Genomic DNA, 13,158 nt, shown 5'->3' with positions numbered 1-13,158 from the left:
CCAACAGACCCTCTGCTGCTCTCTGGGCTCTGCAATAAGCACTGCCCAGCCTCTGAACGGACTTTTAACTTCTGGCCCACAGACCTCCACAGTCGGTGATGGCGGACACAGAGAACAAAGAGGTGGCCAGGATCACATTTGTCTTTGAGACCATCTGTTCTGTGAACTGTGAGCTCTACTTCATGGTGGTATGTTTTCCTTTCTTTGTTTGTGATGGGGTTCCCAGAAAGGGAGGGTTGGCCTCCTCGGCCCCATTGGTGCATCAACATAACTGATACCCCTGCTCATAGTGATTTCACAGGGGAGGGGCCCAGACTGCCCGTCAGGGGCTTCCCCGTTTAACATGGATCTGGCCAACTGTGATGGCCCCTGGGATGGCAGATGGCCCCTGGGTGGCTCTTCCCCAGCAGCCACCCAGCCATCGCGCCTTCTTCACTGTCTGTCTTGGGTTCAGGGTGTGAATTCTAGGGCCAACACTCCCGTGGAGACGTGGAAAGGCTCTAAAGGCAAGCAGTCCTTCACCTACATCGTTGAGAAGAACGCTACCGTGAGCTTCACCTGGGCCTTCCAGAGGACCACTTTCCACGAGATCGTAAGCGCCTCCCCTTCTTCAGACCCCTGGCTCCCAGAGAGACCTCTGAACCCAGCAGGATCCTTAGCATTAGTTTGAGTGGGAGTGGGAGGGTCTGACCCCAAGGATTAGAAGGATCTTAAGGGGTCAAGCCAAGAACTGCCTATTCCAGGCCCCTGAGAAGCATCGAGCCTTGTCCAAATGACTCACCTTGTCCCCTCAGCAGCCCTGCCCTGAGGACAAGTGTGGTGCCTCATCTGTACATCCTGTTCATCCCTGTTGTTGTTTTTAATAATAATAACTCTGGTTTTATTTTTTTTACTCAATTTAATGCAAATTAATTGCAGGAAACTTAGAAGGTAAAAAGAAGAGAGAGAGAGAGAGAGAGAGAGAGAGAGAGAGAGAGAGAGAGAGAGAGAGATATCACCTATAATCCTACTACCCAGAGAAAACCCAGTTAACAGCTAAGTACCTCCTATCCAGGAGATATTCTACAAATACTTTTTTTTCCTTTCACAGATAAAGGACCTGCCTTTTTTCTTTCTTTTTAAAAATTTGATTTTAGAGAGAGAGGAAGGGAGAGGGTGAGAGAGAGAGAGAAACATCCATGTGAGAGAGAAAACATCAATCAGTTGTTTCCCACACACGCCCCAACCGGGGACTAAACCTGGGTATATGCCCTGACTGGGAATCAAACCCGTGACCCTCTGTGCACGGGATGCTATTCCAATGAACTGAGCCACACTGGCCATGGGCAAGACCCGCTTTTTTTCATATAACAATCTCTACTGCATATTTCCCCCATAGCACTTAATATTTTTAGACATCATTTTTAAATGGTTCAGATTTGCTTTAAAAAATGACACAAAATGTACATAAAGGAAGAAGCTGCTTATCAGACTTTTCTCAAGTATTACAGATACAAAGATTAAGCAGTAATTTACTATTTCCGGAGGACTCAATTGCTGCTGGTGTCTCAGGCCTCTGCCCTCTCTCTTGTTTCCTTGTTTCCAGGGCAGAAAGTACACCAACGATATCGCCAAGATCTATTCCATCAATGTCACCAATGCCATGAATGGGGTGGCCTCCTACTGTCGGCCCTGCGCCCTGGAAGCCTCTGACATGGGCTCCTCCTGTACCTCCTGTCCTGCTGGCTACTACATTAACCGGGATTCAGGAACCTGCCACTCCTGCCCCCCTAACACCATCCTGAAAGCCCACCAGCCCTATGGAGTCCAGGCCTGCAAGCCCTGTGGCTCAGGGACCCAGAGCAACAAGGTGCCAGCAGTGTGACGTGCATCCTCACCTCAGCCTCAGAGGGTGCCAGGTCCTAGATGGGGTTCTGGAGGGGCTGATCCCCAAGTGTTCCCCATAGCATACTCCCAGGGTGGAGTCCCGGAGGACACCCATCCAGGCTGTGACCATGGATGGCACGTTCTTACCTGTAGAAGTTGGTTGTCAGGGGCTAGGCCTCAGTCGTGGACAAGCCTCATCTTCAAGAGATGGGTAAGGGAGATCTGTGACCGTCTGGTCCCGAGGGTTATTTGGCATCTGGGCAGTGGCCTGAAGGGAAGAAACAGTGGGACCTGTGGTTCAAATTCAGACCTACTTCACTCCAACCTCTTATCATGGGAATCTGCCCCCTCTCCTTTGGGAAGGTAACCCACCTTTGCTGGGACATACGGTTAATTGGCATTGCTGTCTTCTATCCAAGTGGTTTCTTATAAAGCAGTGCTGTCTGAATCTAGGAAAGTACTCTGGCTAAAAGCTCTTAAATATTCATTAATGCTTTTAAGTGAATTTGTGTTTTACTGACCACAACCACATGGGCATACATCTGTAAGGCATTATGTATAGTCTGAAAACGTTGCTCAGTTTAGCTGTGCAGTAAGTGCAACATTCTGCAGATCCTGGCAGCGTCTTTGGGGCTTCCTGGACTTTAGCCACACACTTGTTCTCCGAGGGCTCCCTCTGCTGCCAAGGGAGGGAATGACAGTTGTGTAAGGCAGCGGCTGAATGAGGACCCTAAAACGGAGTAAGGAAGGGGTTTATGGGGAATAAAGCCTCCTTTGAAGTTCAGTTTCCTACAGAGACCCTGTGAAAGAGGAATTAGGGTTCAATTAGTTTAAAATGGGGGGAGGGACAAGGCTTGTAGTTTCTCTCCTGCCATCCTGGACTCCCTTCTTCGAGTTAGCACCTCGTTTGTTGTCTTCTGCTTGAAAGTAAGAACAGCCGTCTTGTGCCTTGAGAGTTCTATAATCTAAGCATAGGGGCAAAGCTATGGAATCTGACCCAACTACTTACTAGAAAACAACAGGTTTAGGTTCGTACATCATACATGTGCTAATGATTGAATGGCAAGATGTACATAAGCCCCACCAGCCACTGCTTCACTTCTTCTAGTGCTCACCTGCACTCCCTGCTGCTGCTTCTACCCACGTGGGCTGCACCGGGCTGGGTCTCTGCTGTGGTCCCCTCAAAGGCCCTGCCGCAGCCGGCTGACAACCTCTTTCCCCTCAGATCCACACTGTGTGCTACAACGACTGCACCTTCTCAGTCAGCTCTGGGAGCCGGTCGTTAGACTACAACTTCTCGGCTCTGGCAAACCCCGTCTCTCTGGCTGGAGGGCCAAGCTTCACTTCCAAAGGGCTGAAATATTTCCATCACTTCACCTTCAGTCTCTGTGGAAACCAGGTAAGGTGTGCGAGAGTCGATGGTGTGAGAACTGAGAGGGGTTACCAGTGGACCGGAGGCCAGAGAAGGACACAGAAGAAAAGCTAGCAAACCTTCAGGCAGGAGATTGAGGAGATGAATGGCTTTCAAATGATTACTCCTCTCTTTGAGGCCTCCCTCCTTTAAAATTAAGTCATTTGGATTATAAAAATTTAGGAAAATAAAAGTGTTTTAAATAAGTTGTCCATTTACTCCTCCCTGACCTTCATTCCCTCACAAGTATATAAAAACTATGCAGGAGAAAGAGAGAGAGAGATAGAAACATCAATGATGAGAGAGAATCATTGATTGGCTGCCTCCTGCATGCCCCACACTTGGGATTGAGCCCACAACCCGGGCATATGCCCTTGACCGGGATCAAACCCGGAACCCTTCCGTCTGCAGGCCAACGCTCTCTCCTGTGAGCCAAACCGGCTAGGGCTCTCTTAATGATTTTTTAAAAAACGGAATAGGTTCCACTTGGTCCTAAGATGGCCTATCTCAAGGCAGAGAAGGGGTTAGGGATGGGGTCTGTTTTAACTCCTGGGAGCTGCTGTCTGGGAAGTGCTTCAGAGACCAGCATGGTGGAATCACTGCACCAAGGGAGACACAGAGAAGGAATGTGACCCAGGCCAGATGTTCAAAAACCTTCATGGGGTCAGTCACATCTTTCAGTATCTGTCTAGAAAACGGACTATGATAAGGAAGGCCCTTAATTAATAGATTAGATCTCCCAATCAGTTGCCACCATTACAACCGTGCTCATATAGGGTCCCCACAGGACTCCAACGAAACAAAAAGACTGGGATCCCCTGGGCCAGAGTTCCAGAAACTAGGACACCTAGGCCTTATTTTTAGCTTTTTTTTTTTAAGCTCCTTATAATTAGATCTGGGATGAATCATTCCACTGCAACATACCATTAGAAGACTAAAAATTTTAGACATTAAAAAAAAATGTCCCCATTCCCTTTGAAAGCTCTGTGACCATTCTCTCCTTCCTATTTCTTCATCCCCACCCCCCCTGCCCAGGGTAAGAAAATGGCTGTGTGCACTGAGAATGTCACTGACCTCCGGATTCCTGAGGGCGAGTCAGGTTTCTCCAAATCCATCACGGCCTACGTCTGCCAGGCGCTCATCATTCCTCCAGAGGTGACAGGCTACAAGGCTGGAGTGTCCTCGCAGCCTGTCAGCCTCGCTGATCGGCTTGTCGGTGAGTAGCCCAGCTGCTCCAGCCTGTTTGAGTGTGTATGCCTGTAGGAGAGAGAGAGGCTACCAGGCTCCGAGGTAAGGGCTCCCAAGGAGGGGCCCAACCTCTGACCTGTTTCCTATTCATCCTGGGGTGCCAAGTGCCCCAGGGGCTTCTGACAAACCTGCAGTTCACCCTTTCATGAGCCACTAGGGGATGTGATGAGATGAAGGAAGATTGGACGTTGATGGGTATTGAAATAATTGAAGTGGCTGCCAGTGAGAACTAATCAGGAGCTCTGATTTGGCAGAGGTGACAACATATATGACTGTGGATGGAATCACCTCTCCGGCTGAACTTTTCCACCCAGAATCCTTGGGAATACCGGACGTGATCTTCTTTTATAGGTGACGATGGGAGGCCAGACTAATGCAAGTGAAACTTAGGGCTCCTCCACACTTTCTGTTGCATGCACCACCCCTTCTAGCCATTTAATACTTATCGAGCCAGACCATGCCCAAGGTCTAACAGGTCTGCCTAGCAATGATAGCTAAAGGCTGGGAGTCCCCTGATCCCAGCTTCCTGGGTATTCCTGGGCAGGTCTGTCTTAGAGACAAGGAGTAACATTGGATGGTCTGTAGACTTCTCTTCTCACCTAAGGACACTCAGTGCTATGCACACACTGACCTTTCCTAGGCCAGCGCATTTCCCCTGGACCACATCTTCTTGATCCCTACTTACTCCAAGTAAACCAAGGGCTGTGCACTCCCTGTGTGGCAGGCTACAGCCCAAGTCCTGACTTCCCCAGCAAGGGACCTGCTCCATGTTGACTTCACTTAGTGGCTCTCCAGTGGCACAAATGAGTGACTCATTTCCCCCATGGGGGCTGGCTTTCACTGCAGGTCCAATGAGGTGACTCAGTCCTGCAGTTCTGGGAGGGCCACCACCATCCGAGTCAGATGCAGTCCACTGAAGCCTGCCCCGGGAAGTCTGTCCCTGCCCAGGTAAACGGGTAACAAAGTCGCCCTTCCTTGGACTTGTTCCATCCTAAGAGGCAGAGATTACCAAAAAAGAGCAAACAAGAAAACAGTCGGAGAGCCATTATTGGGCTCTTGAGAACATGGTTGTGCTCCAAACCCTCCATCTTCAGATGTTGAGAAAGGAGCAGAGGGAAGAGTCAAAGCTGCCTTCACATTCCCAGACGGTTATGGGAGCAGTTGCATAGCAAAGTGGCAAACTGCTGGGGCTGAGAGCAGATGTGATTCATCTCCTCTGCTCGCAAGCCCTGTTGTCGTGGATACATTTCTCCTCTTCTGTAGGCTTCTTCTCCCTTATTCATAACATGGGGATAATAAGAAGTTCCCTCAGAGGGTCCTTGTGAGAATGAAATAAGACATTGAGACTGGAGGACTTCTCAGGGTGCCTGGCGTGTACTTGCTACAATTAGGATTAATAAGGGTTTAGGGCAGCGGTTCTCAACCTGTGGGTCGCGACCCCTTTGGCGGTCGAACGACCCTTTCACAGGGGTCACCTAAGACCATCCTGCATATCAGATATTTACATGACGATTCATAACAGTAGCAACATTACAGTTATGAAGTAGCAACGAAAATAATTTCATGGTTGGGTCACAACATGAGGAACTGTATTTAAAGGGCCAGAAGGTTGAGAACCACTGGTTTAGGGAATCCTAGAAATCCCTCCATAACTAAAAGATCCAATTCTGAGTTTAAGAGCTGAGTGCAGTAAATCGAGAATTCCCAAACTAATTTGATTACAGCACCCCTCATCTCCGCCCCCACCCCCCACCTTCTTTTTCAAGTCACACCAACTAACATCTCAAGGGGAACTAGTGCCTTGAGGGAGACCGTTTGGGAAACGCTGCTCCTAAACAACTGACCAGGGAGATGGGGAACAAAACAGGACATTTAACCCAACCATGTAAGATCCCTGTTCTTGTTGTCAACATCACAGGAAAGGAACTAAATATCCATGACCTAAAGTCCATCCTTGACCCCCACCGCCAGGAAGCTGCATCAAAGTGGCTTTTGAAAAATGTCATACGTCCACCGGGAGAACAGGAGCCTCTGAGGGGTTGGTTGGGCAGCATGTTAGAGCTCAGACAGTGTACACTGGCTCTCATCTGATGTCAGCAGAAACGCACAGGGGGGGAGCCCAGTGGAGGTCGGGGAGGCATCTTGTCATCAGGGAAATTAGAGAGCAAAACCTGAGTTAAGGCCTAGTTGGAAGGATCCTGGTGAGGCTAACAGGTTGGTAAGGAGATGGACCAGGCGAGCTCTGCGATGATAGGACTCCAAACAGATTTTCTCCACTGATGCAGCGAGTGAGCTCAAGTCTCCTCTTTGCTTTCTAGCACGTGCTCTGATGGGACCTGTGATGGCTGTACCTTCCACTTCCTGTGGGAGAGCGCAGCCGCTTGTCCGCTCTGCTCGGCCGATGACTACCACGCTATCGTCAGCAGCTGCGTGGCTGGGATCCAGGTAGGTTTCTCTGCTTGGAGAGTTCCCAGGAGAGAAGGGAATGTGATATCTGAGTTGCTTGTTTTTCTCCCCAACAGAAGACTACCTATGTGTGGCGAGAACCAAAGCTATGCGTGGGCGGCGACTCTCTGCCTGAGCAGAGAATCACCATCTGCAAAACTATAGATTTCTGGCTGAAAGTGGGCATCTCTGCGGGCACCTGCACTGCCATCCTGCTCACCGTCTTGACCTGCTACTTTTGGAAAAAGAATCAAAAGTACATGATGATGGGTATTGGAGTTTGGGGATGGACAAGGTTGGGAGGAGATCATCTCAGAGAGTAAATTCATGGAGCTTTTTTCTGGAGTCAGCCACAGACCCCGTGACCCCGTGCCACTTATTTCGGGTATGCCTTGGTTGTCCTGACTCCTGAAGAGGGATGGTACTACATGGCAGTCTATAAATAGCTGTTAGAGTCTCCAAAGCAAAGCAAAGAGCATCCTTAATTTGTTGTTAATAATAATAAAAGTGACTTTACAATTCCAATATTTCTATTAAGCTTTTAGATCAAAGAAACAGCCAGTCTTAAGGAAAAAAGGTCGCTGACCTGGGAGCCAAGATTGCTGCTTAGCCATATGCCCAGCCTAACACTGCTTTCTAGGCTCGAGTTTCCTTACCCATGGAATGGGAAGATCTGTTCACAGCCCATCTTCTCTCCTGTTTCTGCTTATTCCTCATTTTGGTGTCTTGTCTTTCCCTTTCCCGTTTCACAGACTAGAGTACAAGTACTCCAAGCTGGTGATGAACGCTTCCCTCAAGGACTACGACCTGCCAGCAGCCGACAGCTGCGCCATCATGGAAGGCGAGGACGTGGAGGATGACCTCCTCTATACCAGCAAGAAGACCCTCTTTGGGAAGATCAAATCATTTACCTCCAAGGTAGGGAGCCTGGCCAGTGCACTGAGGTCAGCCTGGAGGGCTGGAAAAGACACCAGTCCAAGGGCGCTGAATGGCCCCACGTTGTTCCGGGACCACTGCTTTGCTCCCCACCTGCCACACTCTTCTGTCCCCCGACCCTGAAAATCCTGGCTTCTGCCTTCTGTATTTTCATACCAATACTCTTTTCCCTGGGGCCCAAGGCTGCTCTTGACCAGGCTCCTTCTCTCCCAACTCCAGTTGATGAACTGTTTGGGCCTTTCAACTTCCAGGAGGAGTAGTGAACCATCCATGTTGTAAGAATCATTTCCCCCCTTTCTTTTCTTTTGGAAGGAGGGGAAGAGGTGATCTCTAGATCAACTTCAGCTAGAAGTCAGGCTCTCCTTTGGCCAGTGGTGGGTGCTGTTCCCCAGACGTTTGGCCCTGGCCCCCTGGGGGCTGAGTCATAGCTAAGTCTAAGCTGCTCAGCACTGAGCAATTCTGACCTGGGAGCGTTGGTTTTGCGTGGGTGGGTGAGCGAGTTTGAAGCTCATTTAATACAAGTCAGACAGCACTGTCACTGGGCGTGAGGCCAGCAGTGAGCATCCAAGCATCTCCTCCAGGGCCACAGCCCTCTGCAGCCCCACTCGGCCAGTACCCACACCTCACTGGTGCCCTGAACCAACTCATCCAAACAGGTGTGGGCAGGGAGGGTGGTAAGACAGTAGGAGAGGACAGGAAGGATGGGTGTTTAGACAGCCGAATCTCATATCCTTTGCACTGACCTACCAGGATGGCTCCGTGGCCTTCTTAGACCTTGATTTTTTAATTTATTTTTTATTGGTGGGAGAACAATTTACCTTGGGATGCTTGAGTCTTTCTGGAACTTCGACAAAGATGCAAAGCAGAGGGTTTTAAAGATTTTTCTTATTCTCTGGCTAACTGAAGGGAGCAAGAATAGAGGGTAGCTTATGTCTCTGTTTCCACAAAGCCACTGGAAGCAGGAGTTCCCTAAGGGTTCCTTCTGTCACCTATTTTCCATTTCTCTCCTTTGTTCCCCCAACTTGCCCCTGTGCAGCAGCCAGCTCCTGTCACCATCTCTCTTTCAGAGGACTCCTGATGGATTTGACTCGGTGCCACTGAAGACATCCTCAGGAGGCCCAGACATGGACCTGTGAGAGGCACTGCCCTGCCTCTCCTGCCTCCTCACCTTGGCACACCACCTTTCGAGCCTGTGGCGATTTGGTGCCAGCTTCCTGCAACACCTACTGCTGGAAATCTCTTCATTGTGGCCTTATCAGAAGTTTGAACTTTAGATCTTTTGTGTGTTTTTTACAGAGTATCCAAACTCTCCTTTATGCTTGCCTCAAACCTGCCAAATACACCCAACTTTGTATATTACTCCCTTGCTTGCATCTTGTTTCCCAAAATGGTCCAGCCATCAGAGCCATAGCTTCACCTGCTCATAACTCTTACAGCCCTAGAATGAAAATAGTCCCCTTTTCTTAAGTATAGAACCTATTCCTCTGTCCTCTCATTTAAGGGCGGAAGCAGCTGGGAATTTCCCTGATCATGTGCCCTCGCTCTTGATCTCTTTAGGAGAGAGGCTGGGTGAGAGGGTATTGGTGTCCCGGGTGCACCATCTTCATGGTGGCCTGGATTCATCTCTTCTGGGTAAATAGCTCCCACTGAGGGTAATGGATAGGCTGAGGGATGGGAGAGTAAGGCCTGGGTAAGAAGGCTTGATAAGCACAAAGAGAGGCAATAAGGAAGGTTTGGTTTTGTTGTTTGTTTTTTTTAAATATATTTTATTGATTTTTTTTACAGAGAGGAAGAGAGAGGGATAGAGAGTTAGAAACATTGATGAGAGAGAAACATCAATCAGCTGCCTCCTGCAAACCCCCCACCAGGGATGTGCCCGCAACCAAGGCACATACCCTTGGCCGAAATCGAACCTGGGACCTTTCAGTCCGCAGGCCGACGCTCTATCCACTGAGCCAAACCGGTTAGGGCTGGTTTTGTTCTTTAAACTAGGTACTTCCTTCTCTTTTCGTAAGTAAGAGAGAAATATTCTCACTGGAGCCAAAGGAAACAGTTCACTGAGAAAATGCCCAAGGCCCTGGTGGATCTACTCCCCCCACTTTTTTTTTTAATCTCCCACTATCTCCCTATGACACTAAAGAAAACCAGGTAAGCCCCAAACCCCGATGTCCTACTTCTTTTTACCCGCAGAGATGACAAACCCTGTCAGTGAGGACAATTCCCCATCCCTGAGTGCCCCGTTCCTCGAGGCCTGGGCCATATCATGCTACAGGGGTATCATATTTTGAAAGAACATAAGGAGGCCATGGTTTTAACAGGGCCATACTGGGGGATCCAGCCCACAATGGGATGGACCTGAGGTGGTGACACTGGCTTCTAAGTGTAATTCTCCTTCTCAGCCAGAGTAAGTAACTTCTAGGCTGGCCAGAAAAGGAACTGACTCCCAGGCCCCAAACTCAGCAGCAGAACCAGATCAGTGTCTAAGGAGGAAAAACAAAGGGAGGTGAACTAGGAGTTCACCCAACTGGGACACTTCACACTTTCAAGCCCCTGTCCTGCCTTTTTCCTGTTCTCATCTTCTTTGTGTGCCAACCCACTAAAAAGACTTCTGGCCCCGATTCCTGGCAGCATCCCTTCTGAAAGGTGAGTAAAGCGAGGGTCCTCAGTGGCCCTTTGCTTCACTCTTACGCCACCTGTAATGGATGAACTTTAACTAGGATGGTAAATCCAGAGCAAGGGCTTAAGTTCCCTTTTCCTTTCTACCACTGACAATTCTCCCTCCATCACTGTCAGGCTAGAATGACCATCCCTTGGTCAAGAGCCCAGATGCCCATGGCCTGTGCCTGTCTCCCTTCTTGAGTGGTCATTGGTGACCAGATGGTAGGAACAGGATGCAGGTGGCATTTCTAAGTGGTCTGTCTGCCACAAAATGGTTTGCTGGTCTTCATTAGCCATGCTGTCCCAGAAATAGTCTTATATAAGGGTCCGCGAGAGCTGGAGCCCTGCGTGACTCTGGCAAACAACAGCATCACTGAAGGGAGGCAGCCCCTTTGACTCAACACACCTAGAAGCTTTTCTTCGGGTATCCAAATTCTCCCCCTCTTGTGGGAGTCCGGCTCGCAGACACTGCGGCCTGCTTGAAATTTCTCCAAAAGGATGCAGACAGCCAGCTTCTGAGCTCCAGCCCCAGGTTTTCTGCAGCCTCAGCAACACCCTGGACATCCGCTTGCCCATTGAATAACGTGCTTTTGTGACAGAGGCCACAGGATATGCTTAGAGTATTCTAGAAGCTGTAGGACAAAGTACATACCCCACTGACTTCTTTATTCTGACATCTTGAAACTGAGTGTCCCCAGGGCAACCTCAAACCCCACTGATGTAGTCATAGTACTTTAAGGATCTCCTTTACACCATCCCTCAGTGTACTGACTCCTGTGGATCTCCCCTGTGTCCTGCCAGGAACGCCTGAGTTATGCTATGGGGTCTACCTGTAGCTCCCCTGGCAACTTAGACACATGGTAGATACTTTTTAATAGCTCTTTGGAGCTGTAATTCAAATATCACACAATTCTCTCAATTAAAATGCACAATTCAATGGATGTTAGTGTACTCACAGAATTGTGTGTGCATCACCACAATCAACTTTAGAATAGACACATGTTAGACGGTATATGGGAAAAGCCTTATGCCTTTAAGCTAAGGCTATAGTGGTTTGTATAAGCTATTGTGGGGAGGGAGTGTGGGCTCAGCAGATAAAATATTTAAATCCTATTTGGTAACCTAAAGTCCTAGAACACACAAGTAACTCTCATCACATAGATGTGACCTGTATTTGGTTGGGAAAACAAATGAAGACTGTGGCATAGTCAAAGACCAGGGGATTTCTTATGCCAGCAAAACCTTTTTTTATTTATTTTTTGTCTGGCTCTACATTAAAGATATGACTGATTATATTTATACAACAGAAACTTTGTAACGAGTTTTTCAGCTTTGTGAAACCAAATGTTTTTGCGTTATCAAGACTGGATGGGTTTCCTTTTTTACTCTGTATTTCAAGAGTTTGTAGTTTATTAGGGGATGGATATTGCATGTCACATTTTTGTGTGAAAATAAAAACATACCTTTCAAGTTGTTTTTCTTGAACATGGGCTGGATGGCTTGACGGGCGAGTGGGAACTGGTAAATGTCCTTGAATCTTAAACTGCAGAAGAGAAGGGTTCTGGATCCTTCAGAGAAAAGGGCATCCTCTGAAGCAACACGCCCTGGGCTAGCAGCCGCTTACACCTGTTGAGGAGTCAGCCATCAACCAAAGCCTCAGTTTCCACCATATAAATGCATTTAATGATGCCTCACCTCCCAAGATTGAGTGAAGTCCAAACAAGAGGTCACATCAAACAGTTGGCCTGTCAGTTCTCTTCCCTTCCAGCTGAGCTTTCTCTCGGGTGGCACTGAGGCCGGCCATACAACAAAGTGTCCACAAATACAAGTTCAATGAGCTTGTTTGGGCCTGAGGTGGATTATTATGGACTAGATAAAATCCTAGAGGGAGTCAGGAACCATTTCCCAGGAGAGCTGGGTTTTCCTGTGTCTGTTTCTCCTGCATTCTAGCTGAGGGCACTTAATCTCCTCAAAAGGACTTCTTCAGCTGGTTGGTTGTGAGCCACATCTGTTTTGACTGAGTGGTACCTGGGTTGTACTGGTGGTTAAATACTTTAAATATAATCCCTGCTTATAGGGTAAAGTTGTAAGCCAGGGTGATATTTACCTTCCTCTTAAAAAGGAAAGTAGAAAAGGCATCTGTGTGTCAAGCCTGAACTAAGTGCCCACCTAGTTCTCAGAATAGCCCTTAACGGCGGGTACTATTCCCATTCTAACAGATGAACTGCACCTCCAATGGGGTTAGTCGTGTGGCATAGAAGGTCCCCAGCAGCCGACGCTTACACTCTAACCACACTGAACTTTAGACTGTCACTCAGTCATAAGCTGTTTCACACCTCCCTGCCTGGCGTATGTCTTTGTTCCTCCCCTTCCTTTTCACCTGATAGACATCACCCCGTCCTCAAAGTCACCCACTGTGAAACCTTTTCTGGCTCACCCACTGGGGATACAATAGGGAAGAAACAATTATATGGGAAAAGTGCAGTTAATTTTTATTAATTCAACCATATACTGTGCAGTGTCCCAATGCATCAAACAGACATGACCCAACTTGAAACTGTGTGTGTGTGTGTGTGTGTGTGTGTTTTTTTTGT

The 13,158-nt window shown here is 48.4% G+C and overlaps 1 protein-coding gene and 1 long non-coding RNA gene across 6 annotated transcripts in view; one reads left to right on the top strand and one right to left on the bottom strand.

Moving 5' to 3' along the window:
• Positions 1-9,660, top strand: part of KIAA1324 (KIAA1324 ortholog) — a 44,290-nt gene extending 34,630 nt beyond the window's left edge. For 2 of the 5 annotated variants that reach the window (XM_014534640.1, XM_014534644.1), the window contains 12 exons: positions 83-188; positions 455-592; positions 1,586-1,849; positions 3,092-3,265; positions 4,313-4,493; positions 4,780-4,876; positions 5,372-5,473; positions 6,844-6,970; positions 7,048-7,226; positions 7,723-7,888; positions 8,126-8,181; positions 8,943-9,660. In XM_014534640.1, coding sequence (XP_014390126.1) covers positions 83-188; positions 455-592; positions 1,586-1,849; positions 3,092-3,265; positions 4,313-4,493; positions 4,780-4,876; positions 5,372-5,473; positions 6,844-6,970; positions 7,048-7,226; positions 7,723-7,888; positions 8,126-8,181; positions 8,943-9,042 — 1,690 coding nt within the window. In that variant the 3' untranslated portion in view covers positions 9,043-9,660. Of the gene's footprint in view, positions 1-82; positions 189-454; positions 593-1,585; positions 1,850-3,091; positions 3,266-4,312; positions 4,494-4,779; positions 4,877-5,371; positions 5,474-6,843; positions 6,971-7,047; positions 7,227-7,722; positions 7,889-8,088; positions 8,182-8,942 lie in introns of all 5 variants that reach the window. The other 3 variants (XM_014534641.1, XM_014534642.1, XM_014534643.1) reach the window with 3 other exon arrangements.
• LOC102250283 overlaps positions 4,448-13,158 on the bottom strand; it is a 14,213-nt gene continuing 5,502 nt past the window's right edge. Inside the window, exons 3-4 of the long non-coding RNA XR_313229.2 lie at positions 12,028-12,190; positions 4,448-4,534 (exon numbers count right to left, since the gene is read on the bottom strand). This is a non-coding gene — a long non-coding RNA (uncharacterized LOC102250283). The remainder of the gene's footprint in view (positions 4,535-12,027; positions 12,191-13,158) is intronic.

This window comes from Myotis brandtii, unplaced genomic scaffold (assembly GCF_000412655.1).
Source record: "Myotis brandtii unplaced genomic scaffold, ASM41265v1 scaffold131, whole genome shotgun sequence".
Classification (NCBI taxonomy): Eukaryota; Metazoa; Chordata; class Mammalia; order Chiroptera; family Vespertilionidae; genus Myotis; species Myotis brandtii.
The sequence above is the reverse complement of the archived record's forward strand: the minus strand, read 5'-3'. Positions and strand labels throughout refer to the sequence as shown.